The sequence below is a fragment of the Phlebotomus papatasi genome, chromosome 2 (assembly GCF_024763615.1).
Source record: "Phlebotomus papatasi isolate M1 chromosome 2, Ppap_2.1, whole genome shotgun sequence".
Lineage (NCBI taxonomy): Eukaryota > Metazoa > Arthropoda > Insecta > Diptera > Psychodidae > Phlebotomus > Phlebotomus papatasi.
The window spans coordinates 103,728,637-103,747,034 of NC_077223.1; the positions used below are offsets into that span (position 1 = coordinate 103,728,637).

The 18,398-nt window shown below is 37.7% G+C and overlaps 1 protein-coding gene across 6 annotated transcripts in view; it reads left to right on the forward strand.

Moving 5' to 3' along the window:
• Positions 1 to 18,398, forward strand: part of LOC129800533 (potassium voltage-gated channel subfamily H member 6) — a 148,862-nt gene that overhangs the window by 64,029 nt on the left and 66,435 nt on the right. The window contains exon 1 of one of the 6 annotated variants that reach the window (XM_055844996.1): positions 10,307 to 11,280. The exons of the other annotated variants lie outside the window; for them this stretch is intronic. Within the exon in view, the coding sequence (XP_055700971.1) occupies positions 10,438 to 11,280 (843 nt within the window). The 5' untranslated portion in view covers positions 10,307 to 10,437. Of the gene's footprint in view, positions 1 to 10,306; positions 11,281 to 18,398 lie in introns of those variants that run through there. 6 annotated transcript variants of the gene reach the window in all.

Consider the following 18,398-nt stretch of genomic DNA (forward strand, 5'->3'; position numbering starts at 1 on the left):
TCTGTGACACTGCTTCCTCCCGAAGAAGAGATATTATGTTAGGTAAAATGGGAAATTCACATGCAATTTTCACCTCAACAAATGAAATGGCCCAATGTAAATCATTTGGGCTTGGTGCTTTTTGCACAACAACAATACTTATGCAACTCCATGGGAAGTTTATGCTCTCACAAATGGGCACAGTGTTGCAATTGGTGAGGTAGTTCGACGACATAAGAGAACAACAACGAAAAAAAACAGTAAACGATATACAGGAGAGGTACATCCGTCCGCAGGATAATAAATTAAATGAAAATTACCACCCAGCAACTAAATATAGTGTTTTAAGGGTGGATGAGGCTATATATATGTGTATTAATAGAGGTTGAAGGACTCTCTGAAGTTGCGCGTGCGAGACTCCACGGAGCTTTTTTTTTGCACTGAACTTTTCCTTACAAAGTTCTTTAACTTTTTTTCCATTGATGTCCAATAGCTCTGTATAGGAACTTTCTAGTGGAAGTTTTTCTTGAAAGAAAAAACCTAAATTCTTGTACAATTCTGCCATCAATTGCTTTTCTTTCAACTTTCCAAGAGAGAGAGAGAGTTCATATCATCACGAAAAATAACATCATTCCGAGAGTTTATGAACTTCTTTTGGGAACAATGGTGTTTGTAAAAGAGATTGATCTAATTTTTTTGGCCAAAAAACAAAACTATTGATTTTGGTATTTTTGTGGTTTTCAAATTGTCCCAAAGGTCATTATTATTCTAAAAAAAGATAAAGATATAGTCGCCAATTTGATAAATTGAAGAATTTTATTAAAGGACTTGGTATATTCTTTTTGTTTTGTTAAGCTTTGACTGTCTTTGTTACTATTAGATCTAGATTGATCTGTTGAAAAAAACGTTGTAGGGTGAAAGGAACACCTATTGACACTTTAAGAATTTATCATTACTTATTGACACTTTCAGTACCGATTTAGGATATCAAATTTGAACATCTCTTTCTATAAGAGGAGGTAGATTACAGAAAAAAAACATCATATTACTTGCATTTTATCAGATAGGGGAAAGGCTCATAATTTTGTCCAGTTTCTTATTTTGGACACTTTGAGGATAAAATTGGACTCTAAAAATAAATTTATTAAAATGATGGATTTTTATTCCAATATTTGATGAATAATGAATTCTATCTAAATATTTGTTCTTTTTGGAAGATTTTAACACTAAATACGTTAAATTTTGAATATGATTTGAGTTGAAATTTCTTTGTTGAAAATTCAGTGTGAGCAATTGCTTACGAGAAATATGACACAACTTTATGTTTACTTCAGTCTTATTTAGCTGTGGTGAAGTACTAAAAATGTTTCTTCGCTTTTTTTGAGTGATATTATTGAATATTCGTTAGATATTCAATTCGCTAGATCTAGATTGTTCTGTTGAAAAAAATGTTGTAGAGTGAAAGGAACACCTATTGACACTTTAAGAATTTATCATTACTTATTGACATTTTCAGTACCGATTTAGGATATCAAATTTGAACATCTCTTTCTATAAGATGAGATAGATTACAGAAAAAACATCATATTACTTGCATTTTACCAGGGCCCTTATTCTGCTGTGAAACGCAGATATATCACTAATTTCGTGATAGTGCTTGTGTGTGTGAGGCTGGCTTCGGCCCACATTAAATGAAATTGTGAACAAAATAATCACTGTAAAGCACATAGACACCTTTCACGAGACTAAAATTGTTGTCCTTTGACTTACCAACTAAGAAAATTCGCGATAAACTCTGGAAAAATCCGTCAACTACATTTAACTCCACTGCAGTTGTCAATCTTGAGCACACTCTTGCTTTCGCTCGCACTCTCTCATTCGCTCTTTGGCTGCGTGATGAAATTTCAAAATAATTACCGTTGGACATTCTATTTCATAAATTTAGCCAATTTTAATAAGTTTTCTTGCAACTACTGTGCCAAGCAAGAAAATTAAAATTTTCAATGATTTTCTCTTTTAATCTATAGTTTTCACTATGTGTTTCTGTAAAACCTCGAGAAATCGCAGGCAAGGGGGAAATATTAAGTTGGAAATGGTGTACAAATTTTGAAAGTAATTCATATAAATTATGAATTGTCGCAAATATTTTAGACGGATGTGTCAGAATTGGTATTCATAAATTTAGCAGTAATTTTTTCACAGCATGAAACTTATGCTCTTGAGTATGTCGCTGGAAAAAAAGAAGAAAAAACACGGAATTGTAGAACGAAGTTTTGATGGGTATTGTTTATGAGTGATTGGTCTGAAATTTCGTAGATTTTGTGAAAGAAAATTTGTTTTCCCGGAGTAAGTAGTCAGATCGAAGCATCTACCGTCGCCACCATCGCAAAAGTTAATTACAAAGTCACCCGTCCGGCAAATTTTGCTGAATTCTATAGAATTTACTCTAAGATGGTTCCGATGGTTCCGATCATTGCATTGTATGAAAATACAATATTATAAATTTTCGCCACTTTCCACAAGGTATTGTTCTGTTAAAATAAGCTTGGCTTATTTTCTTTGAAATTATTTATCAACTTGGTGGAATTAACCATGATTTTCATAGTTTATATTTTAGATAAAAAATGAACACGGATTTGACCTTTGACTCCTTCTCCATTATTTACAAAATAACAATGTTTTTTACAAAACATATTGTCACAAATTAGAACTTTTCTTTGAACATACATTAACGTTGAAATCGAAACATAACTACTAATAGGGAACTTATATGGAAAATTGGAAAACTTGGGAATTATATATTTCTTAAAATTAATAGAAAGAATATTAATAACTATTTCTTTGCGTTAAACAGCAATTTTCCACCTCAAATGCATTTAATTTTTCATCTCGGGACCTCCAGGAGCTCGCGAGATAAAATTTGCGTGATTTTTAAAATAACAGCCATTTTCACGATTTTTCCTCACTACTACACATGCTATGTCGCTGAAAGCGCCAAATCTCCACGCACACAGAGCCAAAGCTCTGTGTATGATGTGTATTTGCATCACGCAAAATCGTAATTTTTAGGCGTGATAAGCTCCGTTTCAACAGCAGAATAGGCCCACAGATATATTAAATAAATTTCATTATTTTGACAAAAGTGTCAATAGGGTTTCCCTATCGCAGAAGTGTTCCTTCGACCTTAGTTCCCCGTCGAAATGGTGTATCTTTGATCCTAATGACCTAGACACACTTACAATTTGAAACGAGAGACGGCTTAGCGCAATTATAATCAAAATAATGATTTGACTAAATTCTCATCAATTGCCCACCGATTAAACCGAGAAACGGATTATTACGTTAAGCCGTCACTCGGCTTAAATCGTGAATATGTCTTTGGCATAAATTTAAAAAAATCTTTCAAAGTATAACTGTGTTATCACACTTGCACATTAACATTTTAATATGATTCACATTAATTGTCGCTGGTGAGAGTCCAAATGTGTAATGTGTGTGTTTGAATCATTTTATATTCAGAATTTGATGTATTTGTTGATAAAAAGGTAGACTTGGCCCGCAAAATTTGATATAAATTGATTTATAGCATTAGTGCGAAAAATTAATGCGATTTTCTCTTTAATTTTTTAATGTGAAAAATATTTATGCTTTAGGTAAATTTAAACATATTTTTGCAGGCCAAGTCCACTTCTTTATTAATAAATAGAAAAACCCCAAATATTAAATGACTCAAAGACACAAATAACATATTTTGACGCACACAAGCGACAACTAATGTAAATCACATTAAAATATTAATGTGCAAGTGTGATAACACCGTAAGAAGGATTAGAATAGTTTCACGCACGAATTAATACTTTCGAAAATAAAAATTTTTAGGATGGAAAATAATTATTTGGGTACAGAATTATGCATATCGAAATTATGCAAATACACTTATGCATCCCGTGTGGTTGGGGTACCCATCGGGCGCGTCCCAGGTGGCGGATAGGGAATGGCTGTAGTTGGTTTTAGAACTGGCTATAGTTTGTTTGGAAATAGCTATAGGCACGTATCGGCATCTTTGCGTCTACGAGAAGTCCTTAGTGAATACTAAACCGCGGACCACCCCAAATCCCGTGTCTCCTGGGTAAGGAGGCCTGTGCATCAGGTTTGCACCCTGTTGTCACAGTAACCTGTCAGCAAAAAAACACAACAAAGAGCCTCGGATGTCGGACGGATTGCACCGGAAACGACCTACGCGAGACAATGGACAAGCTGTTGCTTCAACCGCTGGTCCCGGGGTCGGAGGGCACCAGAGTAACGGAAGAGGCTCTGGAGTGACATCAGGTTTGACAAGCCTACCACGACGACAACGGCACTTCAGAATGGCTACATGGAATATCTTTTCACTCACAGGGAAGCACCAGGAGCTTAAGAGCGAAGCAAAAAGATTCCAATTAGATATAATTGGTGTTTCGTCTACTAAGCAAAGAGGTAGTGGAACTGTGGATCTTGAGGAAGGGTGGCAACTTTTCCTGTCTGGAGTGGCACCGGAAATGTCTGCACAGGCGGGTGTGGGGATACTCACAAGCCCTCGGCTGTCAGACAGGGTTTGTGATGTCTGGACACACAGTGGGAGAGTGATGGGTATCAAGATCAAACTTGAGAGATCTTCCCTGGCGGTGTTGCAGGTGTACGCACCGAACGCATCGTCAGAGTACCCAGCTTTCCTAGATGAAGTGGAGGAAGTCCTGAATAAGGCATCTTCTGAAGCGGATTCAGTTGTGTTGTTTGGGGATTTCAATGCCCATGTTGGTGTTGACTCTGAGACATGGAGGGGTGTGATTGGGAAGAACGGGGATAAGAGTGAGAACCCGAACGGTAAAATGTTGCTGGATTTCTGCGCAATCAAAGGTTATTCGATCATGAATACCTTTTTCCAGCACAAGGAGATTCATAAATACACCTGGGAAGACACAAAACGAGGACTTAAGTCAATAATTGACTTTGTCCTGGTTCCCGGTGTTGATAGAAGAATTGTCCAAGACGTTCGAGTTTTTAACAGTGCTGAACTGTCAACTGATCACCACCTGCTCTTTGCAAAAATTAACCTCAACGAAGATCCTCCCGCTCTACCTAAGGGTAAGAGCAAAGTGCTTAAATGCATTAGGTGGGAGAGTCTCAAGAAGAAAGACGTTGAGGAAAAATTTGTGAAGGGCATACAGGAAAGGTTTGAACAAATTCCACAGTCTCCTTCTGACATAGAGGCTGAATGGGCCTGCTTCCAAACAGCCATTTTGGCCTCGGCTACAGAAGCTTGTGGCGTTAAGCGCATTAATGTGACGAACAACGTGAAACGGTCATCTTGGTGGGGAACACCGGGAGTAAAAGAAGCCGTTGGAGAGAAAAAGAAGGCTTACAAGTTGTACATACAACGTAAGGATTCTGATTCTCGTGATCGTTATGTTGAGGCGCGAAAGGCTGCAAAGCTCGCAGTTAAAGCCGCTAGAGAGGAGGCGTGGAAAAAGTTCGGTGAAAAGCTGGAGCTTGACTATAGGTCGGCAAACAAAACTTTCTGGCAAACAGTCCGAAGACTCCGAGGGAAGAAGAGCAATTCCATCCAAGGAGTAACATCCAAGGAAGGGAATCTTCTGACCAAAGAGGAAGAGGTTTTAAATCGCTGGAAAGAGTACTTCTCAGAATTGCTCAATCCTCAGCAAGGCACTGATGATGACGTACCCAGGAGTAAAGGCAGGGAGGAAAGTAGTCCTTCAGAGAGTGAAGTCCTGTATGCGATTAGTAAATTGAAGGATGGAAAAGCTGCAGGAATTGACGAAATACGTCCCGAAATGCTAAAACTCATGGGTATAGCGGGTGTCAATTGGCTCACGCGTGTCTTTAAGGTGGCTTGGCAAAGTGGGAGAGCACCAAAGGACTGGCAAGTTGGGGTCATTGTACCCATATTCAAGAAGGGAAACAAGAAAGATTGCTCCAATTATAGGGGAATTTCCCTTCTGAGTTTGCCCGGCAAAGTGTATGCCAAAATCCTTGAGAGAAGATGTCGAGAAATAGTCGAACCCAGACTGGGTGAGGAACAATGCGGTTTCAGACCTGGTAGAAGCACCACGGATCAGCTTTTTACCCTGAGGATGATTGTCGAAAAGGCTTGGGAGTATGCAATTCCACTCTATGCTTGTTTCATAGATTTGGAAAAAGCATATGACCGAGTACCGAGAGAACAACTTTGGGATGTACTGCACGAGTACGGACTGGATGAAGAATTGGTAGGAGCCATTCAGTCATTGTACAGAGACTGTAGTAGCTGTGTTCGTGTAAACGGATCCAAATCGGAAGGTTTTCAAGTGAGTGTTGGACTGCGCCAAGGGTGTGTTCTATCACCATTGTTGTTCATAATATACATGGACAAGATTATGGAACGCAGTCGGGGGCGGAATGCGATTCGTATTGGGGATTTCAGGGTGAGCCATCTCCTCTATGCAGATGATTTGGTTCTTTTTGGATCTTCCGAAGAAGAGCTTCAGCGCACACTTGACCGATTTGTAAATGTTTGTGCCGAAACAGGTATGAAGGTGAACGTGGGTAAGTCGGAAGTAATGGTGATTTCCCGACAATCTGTGAAATGCACTCTACATGTTAGTGGAGACTCATTGACACAGGTGGAGAAGTTCAAGTATCTCGGGGTGTTATTCACGAGTGATGGTAGGATGGAGGCAGAACTCTCGTCGCGAATCGGTCAGGCTTCTGCAGTAATGAGGGAGCTTGGCAGAAGCGTGTTGAGGAAGGTCGAGCTTAGTCGATCGGCTAAATTATCGGTTTTCAAAGCTGTGTTCATTCCTATTCTCACCTATGGTCATGAGATTTGGGTAATGACCGAAAGGGTAAGATCGCGAGTACAAGCTGCCGAGATGAGGTACCTTCGAGCGGTAAAGGGAATCACTCGTAGAGATCGAGTGAGGAATGTGGCCGTTCGTGAGGAACTAAGAATCGAGGAGCTGCTTCTTCGGGTTGAGAGATCACAACTTCGATGGTATGGACATGTTCAACGCATGAATGAAGAAAGATTCCCCAGAAAAGCTATGCAAGCCATTGTGAGGAGACCTCGGCCTCGAGGCAGACCTAGGACAAGGTGGCTGAATCAAATTCAGAATCTTGCCTTGGAACGCCTCGGGATCGAACCCGAACATCTTCCTGAAGTGGCGGAGGACCGACAGGCGTGGGCTGCTAGATTGGATGTCATGGGCCCGCGACCCCAATAGGGATAAGCGGTTGAAAATGAATGAATGAATGACACTTATGCATTATTGCCTACTATTCGGAGCTCTTTTGTGAAATTTTTTTTTTAATATCCTTAAATGTATGCAATTTTTCGATGTGGTAAAATTTGAAATGCGTAAGGTAAAGTACCCTGTAGTCGGCCGGTTTCTCAACTCGGCCAGTGCGACTATTTATTCAATTTACTTAGATTTGTTATTATGTGGTCTTACCGATTTAACATTATAAGGTCTATTATATTATATATAACGTAAATCAGTGAAAATGTCATAGAAATTGACTATAAAACGTTAAAAAATTGGTTAAATAATTCAACTGGCCGAGTTGAGAAACCGGCCGACTAGAGGGTACTTTACCTTAACTGATGAACAATTCTCGCTGAAAATATTCAATGTAATTGGGGTAATCAATATTTTGCATATTTTACGGGATTTGCGTAACTTATTCAAAAGAAGTCTCCTGAGTATATGCAAAATTTCTGTATAGGGGAAACTGGGGCACCACCAAACACGGGGTACCACCAAACACTAATTTTTATTTCTAAACAACTTAGACTATCTCGAGAATTCCTTCAGTGGACAAGCATCCCTATAGTGCCTATAACATAGTGCCTATAGCATCCCTATAGTGCCTCCTACATAAAGCCGTTTCGCGTTCTTCTTATCGGTCCCGACAATATGCATACTCAAGAAGAAAAATAGCTGCCTTACAGGAACCAAGTATTAAACAAGTCTTTTAGTGCACTTTTAAAAGACTTAAAGTGAGAATTTTCTGTTGAAGTTCCTATAGAAGCTTAAGATTCTATTAGGCTTTAGTATCCTTAAGAGTGCGCCACTTTACTTTTAGCAATCTCAGTGATGAAACCAAGAGCGTTATAAGCAAATAAAAGATTTTTGGTTCTATAGTACCTTACTTAAGAAATTCAACAAGACTATATTAAGAAAAAATGCTTCTTGAGTAATCCCTGGACCCTTTGTATTTTCCTGCATATTTTCAGATAGTCAATACTCAAAAGAAACCAACCGAACATAGTTTGACTCAGGGGCATGATGTTTCCTATGTTTCCCACATGTTTCTAGCGAGCCGAAAAAACTTTTGAGTTTACTAGCTGTTTTCTGTCATTGTAGAATGAATTAGCAAATAATACAAATACAAAATAAAAGCCAATTTCATATAGAATAGGCAACCGAAAACTCCAAATTGGCAACCTACGTAGTTTTGGAGATATATCGTGAAATGTGTACGAAATCAGGAAAAACATTACACTAAAACTGGTCGCATTTTTCAGAGCTAATGTCACCCCCCTGGTTTGACTATGTTTCATAATTCCTTTACCAAATGAGTCCTGAAAAAGCATCAGCTGTGTGTCTCTGCCCCACTCTCCTCTAATAGCGTCTTTGAAATTCATCACAGATTTTGAGATAAATCGTATTACGAAAAGAAACAATAAAGAAGGATAAGGATGAATGAATTGATACATCTGGGAATGCATCAGATGGATTCACTTCTTAGTTCCCTCACTGAGAAAAAAAAGAGGGTGCGATTAACTTTTTTTCCTCATAAATTTAACACTTTTTAGGTGTAAAAATATATCAACATTTTTTAATGTTAAATTTACACCTTTTTAAGGGTAAAATTAACATGAAAAAGGGTTAATTTCACCCCTAATACACCTAAAAAGGGTAATATTTACACCGATTTTGGATCAATACCGCATGGTAAAATTAACATTTCCGAAATGTTATTTTAACTTTTTCGGATTTCTCTCAGTGCTGTTACTGAGGAGCAAAAGAGCTATTAAATAGGTACTCCTTTAACAAGTAGAATTATCCTGATGCACTTTATGGGAATATTTTGAAATTACAAATTTCCTTATCTCACTTAATATTTTTTATTTATTTCCCTAGATGATTTTCCATTCATTTTCACTAAGGAATTTTTCAGAATGGTTCATTTCTCAAGTATTTTATGGATATTGTGAGCATTTTTCTGTAATTTCAAATAGCTAACATATTTTTTCATTGGAAATTTATCAAATTGCTCCAGTTTCTCTTACTTTAATTTCCTATCTGGTCTTCTGTTTCCGGTATCGCACATTTCCTCTTAAAGTTTTGTGTACGAAAAATAAGTTTGGGAAATTCCGTAAAAGAGCACTAAAGAATTCTTCAAATTCTCGCATGCTAAATATTGCGCTGAAAGCTGAAAAAAGTTTTCCTTTGTAGGAAAGGCCAGTGATACAGGAGATTCAAATGTGTGGCTGAATTACAAATTTTTTTTCCCCAAGCTCTGGGGTGAAGAGCTTTTTTTGCCACTGTCCACGAAATCGCGTGTGAGATGGTCATTTCACAATCAATCGATTTCTGCACAATTTCCACGAATGTGCCATCGTCCATGTGCGAGTTTTCATTAATCCAGGAAATACAGGGTTGAAAATACATCGAGGGACTCCTGGCACATGGTTAGGGAAGTCAGGATAGGGTAATTTGGAATAAGATAATCTTATGCGATGCGTACAATTCCCTGGTACATTAATTACGAAGAATTGATGATTTCAAATTTGCATTTTGGTGGGTCTTTTTGGTAGGTTGGGAAGACCTGGGATTCTTGAAGATCAATTTCCTGCTAATGATAGCAATATTTTATCACACCGGAATTACGCAAGAGGTTTGTACACCTGTGATGGTCACAATGGTTACAGATTGTGAATCTAAAGTTATTCCCTGAGAGGCAACACATATCGGTGCCAGAAAGCTTTTTGGGGAATTTTCCTCTCTGGGTGATAGGGGTTCGTGGGAGGATAGAAGCTCTCTTTCTCTCTCGGATTTATTCAGAGAGAGAGGAATATATATATTCTCACCAGGGAGAACTTTTTCTCTCAATGTTGTTGGTTTATTATCGCTTGGCGAGGGTGGTGTGTATTGGTGAGCTTTTCGTTGGGTCTGGCGCTCTTTAACATACTTATATAGTTTGGGGAGCACAGAGAGGGAATCAGTGCAATTGAGTCAGTCGACGGACAACATCTGGTCGAAGGAGTGTCGTTTTTTGGCTGTGAAGTGGGTATAATTGAAAGCTCTCCGGGTGTGAAATTGTGTGTGCAAGAGTGGATTTAGCTTGGTGTGGGTGTTTCTTGTGCTTTAATGGGAGCTTTTGCATCTCAATGGTGAGGCGCGAAAGAACGGGACGATGTCTGATGTGGGTGACCTACAACCCCTACAGCTCACAAGTAGCTTTATTGAGTTGAGTGAGATTCGTCGTCTGGATCAACTGCTGACACAGTGTGAGACCAGCAGTTGTGAACACATCTGCCGCGATTGTTGCGAAAAGCTGGGTAGTTTGGAGGACTGTGATCAGGTGGAGGAGGATGAGGTAGTATCACCGGACATTGTACAGACACCTCGTCGGCACCTGGCGTCTCCGCGTCTGCCGACAATCTCAAAGTGTGTCTGTGGGGCTTCGTCAACTGACAAAATGCCCCGCAACAAGGCATCTGACAAGGGCACTTCGGATGCCGTCACATGTAGCGATTCTGAGAATATCACCACCATCAGCAACTGTCGCAAGAGACATCTCATTCGACAGCATCGCCATAAATCTGAAGATGTAACCAAGAAGCCACCAAATCTCACAGTCAACCGGACAACCACAGTCTTTGTATGCGACAATTGCGAGAAAGCTCCTCTCACTGAGGGCAAACGCAAGAAGTCCATCTTCCCGCGTGGTCTCAACATTGGCACCAAGCAGCGTTCCCTAAATGAAAACAACGTAATAGCCTTCTCCAGAAAGTACTCCACCAGCGAACAGAGTCTCCGGGAGACGGCTATTGGAGTGATCAGTGCAGCAGTGGAAGAGACATCAGCACCTCGAGGACGCCCCAAATTCTCCCCTCAAGTCATGGCCAGGAGAATTTCCATGAAGGTCACAGAGGAACTTGCAGAAATAGCCACTTCGAGTGGAGCTAAGGAAGCTCTCCTTGGATCACGCTTTGGCAGCTTTCATGAGAAAAAGCTTCCTGAACCTGTTGAAACAGTACGTGCCATTTTTGTCCCCATTTTCCCCACACGTCTCTGTCCAATTACTCTTATCCGGACTCATGATGGACATTTCTAGGATAGTACATTATTTTTAATTTTCCTCCTTTCCTCATTTATCACAGCATTTCCTGTCAAAATAAACATTTTCAGCACTCTCTTGTGCATTTGATTGAAATCATCCATATGCAATATAAATTTTTATTGGTTTATTTATCTAATTATTTAAATTAAATTTGTGGAAAATTTATATGAGATAATTGAGATCTGGAAATAACTATTTTAGCATCATAGCATTTTGGAAAAACATTTTACAATCCACATAAAATATCACATTGAAATTTTATTAGATACTACTAAAATACATATTCATAAAACAAATTTAGTTGTCGAAACTCAATAAATCCTACATTATTGAAATATTTGAACGTTTTGAATTACTTATATAGATCGTTAAAATATTATTTCCCAATATTTATTTTAAATGCAATTTAGTGCAGAAAAATATATTTGCAGTGAGAATTCTGGGTGAAAGCTCTATTTGTTAAACGAATTGAAGTAATAGAGCAGAATTATCCGCAAATAGGGCTATTTATTTCAATTTATCCATATCGGGTTTGGGGAAAAACAATTTTACTTCACGGTCTGCTAGGAAGTGCCCATATTGAGGATATTCTTAAACATTAATGTCGTGTTTTCGATGAAAATCTCATAAATTTAGTCCAAATTGTTCTACCAATGATGTGCAAATTCCCTATGTACATATGTTGAGGAAATTAGAGCAATTTCTTGCACCATTTCACTTTAAAAAATAAAAAGGGTTGGATTGTTGCAATTTTTAGTGTAAGATTCTTATTGTGCATGAAGAATCAAGAATACAAGGGCATGACACTTCCTATGTTTCCCATATGTTTCTGGCGCGCCGAAAAAATTTTTGAGAAAAATACTAATACAAAATAAAAGCCAATTTAATAACGAAGAGGCAACCGAAAATCCCAAATTGGCAGTCTACGTAGTTTTGAAGATATCTCGTGAAATGTGTACGAAAACAGGAAAAAATTTACGCTAAAACTGGTCGCATTTTTCAGAGCTAATGTCACCCCCCTGGTGCTTCAAGTCAAAATACTCAAAAATTATTAAAGTAAAAAAAAAACAATATTTTACTGCCCGAACTCCAGTGAGTGCGATGGGGTAAGATGGAGTAATTTGGAATCATGTCTAATTTGGAGCTGCAAAGTCTTGTACTACTTCGTGGTTTTCCGTTTTCTCTTTGACCATCTGAAACAGAGAGAAAATCTCAAAATTTCAAAATAGACACTATTCCGAATTACACCACCTTACCCTATATATAGTAAACAGTAATCCCTCGATTTCGAGTTATATATATTTTTCGACCCCTTATTCCTTAACCCTTTAAGGACAAATGGGACACCATTGCCCCAAAAATAAAAATTCATTTTTCGAACTATTTAGAAGACAAAATAGCTTTCTAAAATAAATTTTTTTTTGTTTGTTTTCGAGACACTGGTGTTCCACTCATCCTTAAAGATTATACGGGCTTCAGACCTAAGGCTTAGCCATATGGCTTAACTTTTCTAATATTTTATCAGTCAAGATTTATTGGAAAATTTTGACTTGGAATTGGATTATTAATGGAAAATGACTTATTACATTTTGAAAAATCAATAAAATCGGTTGCTGTTTAAGGTTTTGAGACCCTCGGGAACTGGGCTAAACCTCTAGTCTGAAGACGGTCTTAAGCCTACTTCTAAGAAAGAAATGTGATTTTAAAAATGCCCCGGTAAGTCTTGGAAAATCTTCCTTTGGGATTTGTGTCTGAATAAAATCCTTCAGTTGGCTGTTATAATATTCCCATTATAATATTCCCAAAGTCTTGAAGACTTTCTATTTCGAGAAAGCTCAGTGTTACATTTTCAGGTCGAAAGGCCAGTTTCGAAACAGAAGTTCCCCATATAAATACCGCTTAAAGGATTGCATTTCGGTAGAATTTTGTAAATCTTAAGTTTCGAGTTTTTTTACGTCATGCTGTTTACCCATCTGTCCGTCTGTCTGTCATACTCTCGCCAGTTCCAGAGGCCAAACGGTTAGAGATAGCGACTTGGAACTTTCGGAATCGGAACCTCTAATCTTATTATTCACAAGTAGATCTTGAAAAATCCAAAGATCTATTTGAAAAGCCAAAAAAGAGAAATTCTTACTTCGATACTTTCGCAAGGTGGCTGAAGTACATTCTGTTCGAATTTCGAAGTACTCCAGCTTCACAATGTGTCGGTCATCACATTGTTGTGAGGAAAAAAAAACAACTCAACGATGCTTAATATTCCTGTCCCATTATTAAACCACCTCATAAACATTGAGGAACTCATTTGCCAGCTTTTAATTGTGATATTTCATAAATTTTAAAGAATTTGAATTCTTCGAACATCAACGACTGTTTGTGCAAATAGAATTCCATTTATCTTTTAGCCAAGACACTATTGGAGAATGAAACTCCACTTGTGTTTGCACCCAATTTCTCTTTTGTGTTCTATGTTAAAACTCTTTAATTTGTTAAATGTGAAACATCTTGACAACTTTTACTGAGTTTGCAAAATTTAAAGCCCAGTATCCTCTGGCTCACGATTAAGAGAAAAAATAACTTTGAAATTACAATTTTATTACGATGAGAGACTCAGTATAAGTAACTATTCGTACAAAATGTCGTTGATGTTCGAAAAATTCAAGTGAGCTATCGAATTTTCAAAGCCAAGAAATAATGATTGGAGTAAATTCCCACCAATTTTCCACTAATTAAACCGTTTCTCTGTTTAAACCAAGAGATGGATTAGTCAAAAACTGATGGAAATGTAATCTGTTTATTATTTTGATTATAATTAAGTTAAGCAGTCTGTCGACTTAAATCGTAAATGTGTCTAGAGCATTAGATTGAGATTGTATTGTCCTAAAATAGGGAAGGTAGGGGATGTCAAGGAGTACCCGAAAAAAGAAAAAAAAACGAATCGTCTTATCGACTTGTTTTCAGATAAGTCGAAATCGCTTTCAATCCTTATATTATTGAGGAAAACTGAAAAATGAAAATTTAATCAAACTACTCCAGAATTCCTTTTTCAGAGTCCGAAACTTTTGAGACAAGTGAGACAGTTTAAATCCGATCCACTTCGATACGAGAGGTTGTAGTTTACTTGTCGGTTACTTTCAGAAAATTGAGAATAGATCTCAATCTTGCGATGATGCAAATGGCCTCATTTCTTTAATTTTCTCCATAGCAAATTGAAAATTAACTTAGGTTGACACTCGACACGATTCCTAAATTCGGACAAGAATCCATTATGCAGACGAGATGAGAAGTAGAAATGTCTTTTTTTTACTTTCGAAATTTCGAGATTGATATTCGAAGGTCCGTTACTTTCGAAAACCTCTGGCTGTTAGAGCTCTCACTGTGTTCTACCTCTTAGCGCTGGTGATCAAAATTCCAGAGTAAAAAAATAAAAAAAGGCTTTTCCGTAGGAGCTAATTAATTAATGTTTGTAAAGACTTTAAATGTAAACTATAAATCTATAATGTCATAAAGATTCGCGTAATTTGAATTTTCGTCATTTAATCCACGAGCTTACAAATGGCATAAGTCGGCGGTAGCCGCAACTGCGAATTGTTTAAGGTAAAATTAATGTCGTGTGTCTTTCAATGTAAAACCCAAGTCGAGCTTGGGATTTACATTCTCTACTCCATAAGCTGAAATAGTAATGAATTCCACATAAGAAAATTGGCTTAAAGGAGTCAGCATACAAGTTTCGGAAAGTAATGAAGGTATTAATGAGTCTATATGGCTTCAAGCAATATCTTAAGCCGGAATCATTTGAGATGAAATGTATTGCGTTCTTTGATGAATGAGCGTATAATTGGAAGAGGATGCAAATCCATTTCCTAAATTAAAATCCCTAAAGTCTGATGAGGGGAAATGTTGGCAAGAAATGAGTGTATCAGACTACAGTTTAATTAACTATTATTATGTATCCAATGGTCAATGTGGGATGACGTTTGTGGCTTGTAAATGTTCTTTAACAATTGATTTGATATGAGCAGATTCTAGGACATTTGACATATCAATCGAACGTTAGGGGTTTTGGGGGAGGTGGCTTACTCCATTGACTATAGTGTGACAAATCTGGTACAAAGCAATTCAATATTGTGCCATGGAGATTATTTCATACATGATTTGGCATCGTCAGTATCTAACTTCTTCTCACCCTGTATTCTAGGGTGGTGATACTACTCAATGTGACTGTTAGAATGCACTTTGTTGTAACTGGAAGAATTTGATTAAACAGACTTTCATTTTTTGAGCATTCGCTTCTTGGAATGTTCGCTGATGGTTATCGCAACGTTACCACTCCGTAATTAACTTCTTAAGCAGCACATCTTGGCTATTTAATTGTTAGATAACGTTTTCATAACTTGTTTGGTTGAAATAACCGTTTTTTAACGTTGGCACAACGATAATTTCTGGTTAAGTTATTTTGTGCTGCTTGGGTTGTATCTATTTTATCAAACTAGTAAAATTTTAGTCATTTCGCCGAGATAGCAGTAATGACGTTTAAACGAGGCCTCAAAGACCTAATGTTGTGTGTCTTGCAGTCATGCAGTACCACTTGGGATGCTTGTCTTACCTATGTATCACTAGACTTATTGACTGACTTGATCTTTATGAGTATGTCATTAATACTTACATTCTAACCTCTCTGAGCTAGGTCAGCAGAATTACATAAATATTGTCCAAGATTAATTGTCATTACCTAAAAATTACCTCATTGTGGCGTATGGAAATGAGATAATTTACATGTGGTAATAAAAATGTCATAAATACGTAAGGCTGTTGTCCACTCCATTTTTGCAAAAGTCCTAACGTCAGGCGGATCACAAGCTACGTCATGCCAATCTGATTTAATTATACTTACTTCTACGTTATCCGGATGATCAGAACTGAAAATGACAGTTAAAACTATGAAGGAGTATTTTAACTTTCCCGAGATTTTGACAGCTGTCATATGGATATCGGAGAGTCAGATATCTAACATGGGTTAGCTACCGGGATGAATATTATTACTCCCTCAACTACCTGAAGTCATAACGTCAGGTGAACCACACGCTACGTCACGCCAACTTGATGTGATTACACTCACGACGTTATCCGGATGATCAGAACTGAATATGACAATTCAGAACCTATGAAGGGGTACTTTAACTTTCTCAAATCTTTGACAGCTATCATCTGGATATCATAGAGCCGGATAGCAGATAATTATTAGCTGCCGGAACGAATATTATCACTCTTTAAACTACCTCAAGTCCTAACGTCAGGTGGACCACATGTTACGTCACGTCAATCTGATTTTTTACACTCAGTTCGAGGTTACCCGAATGATCAGAACTGAAAATGACAGTTAAGAACCTATGAAGGGGTATTTGACTTTCTCAAATCTTTGACAGCTGTCATCTGGATATCGGAGAGCTCGATATCTAATATTGGTCAGCTGTCCGGATGAATAGTATCCCTCCCTAAACTACCATCTGGTTACCATGGCTTTACGACCTTCTGAGAGCGAAGGTTAGACAATACTTCAAACAGTAGGTACAATACAGTAGGTAGAAGACACTTAAAGCTTAAATGGGACGTCTTCTAGCGCGAGTGACTTAGTCTCTTAACGTTTCTGACGGTGTTGCTCTCCATTCGCCAATAATAATACTCCACAATATTCCTAATAACGACGCGATGTCAAATAATATCTCGCAGAGTATTCTAACGACTTAACGAAAAGGATCGGGAAGTATAGGCGCACTAGGAGCTTCGTTTTTACTGCCCTCATTGATGTTTCTTGGGACGATACTACCATCGATCAAGCAGAGGGGCAACGGGCCTGAGCTATATTTGTTTGGCACTGTCCACTACTTCCTTCTATAATTTTCTGGAACGTTCTCTCATCTTTGTTCTTTCTGGCGCATTGTTTAGTAGGGGAAAGTACTCTCCCTTCGAACGTTTATGCCTTCGAATAATGTGAATTTTCTTTTATTTTTCCTAAGACTCTTACACATAATTATCATATAATTATCAACAATTGATGATAAGCTAACTAATGTTTGATAGAAATGTGTAAGTTTCTCTTAGGAAAAATAAAAGAAAATTCACATTATTCGAAGGCATGAAGTTTCGAAGGGAGCGTACTTTCCCCTACCTTTTTGGGCATCCTTTCAGCTGGCCTGCATATGGATTGCTCGCATGAATTTTATCCTCTAGTGCAAATGTCTTATTTTGGTATCATATATTCGGATTTTCTTCAGGAAATTTTGTGTGTCGGCTCTGGGTATGATTTGCAAGAAAAATTATTTAAGTAATTGTTTTGGGATATCCACATCAAATGATTAACATTCACAAGATGAGCATTTAATGGAGATTAATCCAAAAAAAACTTATTAATTAATTTCCTTAGGTATGAGCACACAAAATATAATTAGATTTTTCAATTTCTATAAATCTCAATTTTGTTAAATGAAATGAGGCATTAATAGGTGCCACCACCCTATATATTTTGTATTCTTTTTTTTGTGTTTCAAATTCATCTGTCTTTTCATGTTGTCCCTCGCCTGGCCCACCTTGGACCTGAGCCAAAGTTGTTTGTGAAAAATTACTCACATTAATTCTCTTCAATGTGCTTATATTTTCCTCGAAAATTGATTTTTTTCCTTTGATATCTTTCTTGAAATTTTATGGAAAAGCATATCATTCTGCCTTTGATACATTGCCATTTGTCTCCATGTCCATCAAAAAGCTCACTCCACCAGAACTTAAAAGCCACGGAGTTGAAGCTCAACAAAGGGAGAATGTTGTTAGAAAAGTTACGTAAATAATGACTAGAAAAAGAGATGGATTTGTAGTGGCAAAAGAGAAAAAAAAACATCAGTGACGTGATGCTGGCTGATTGTTCATGTTGAAAGAGATCCCCAGGAAAACGAGACAGAAGCCAAAAGGGAAAAACGACCAATTAAGGGGCCTATCATAATCCCGAGTCCATCTACTTGAACACTCATCAAATAATCTCG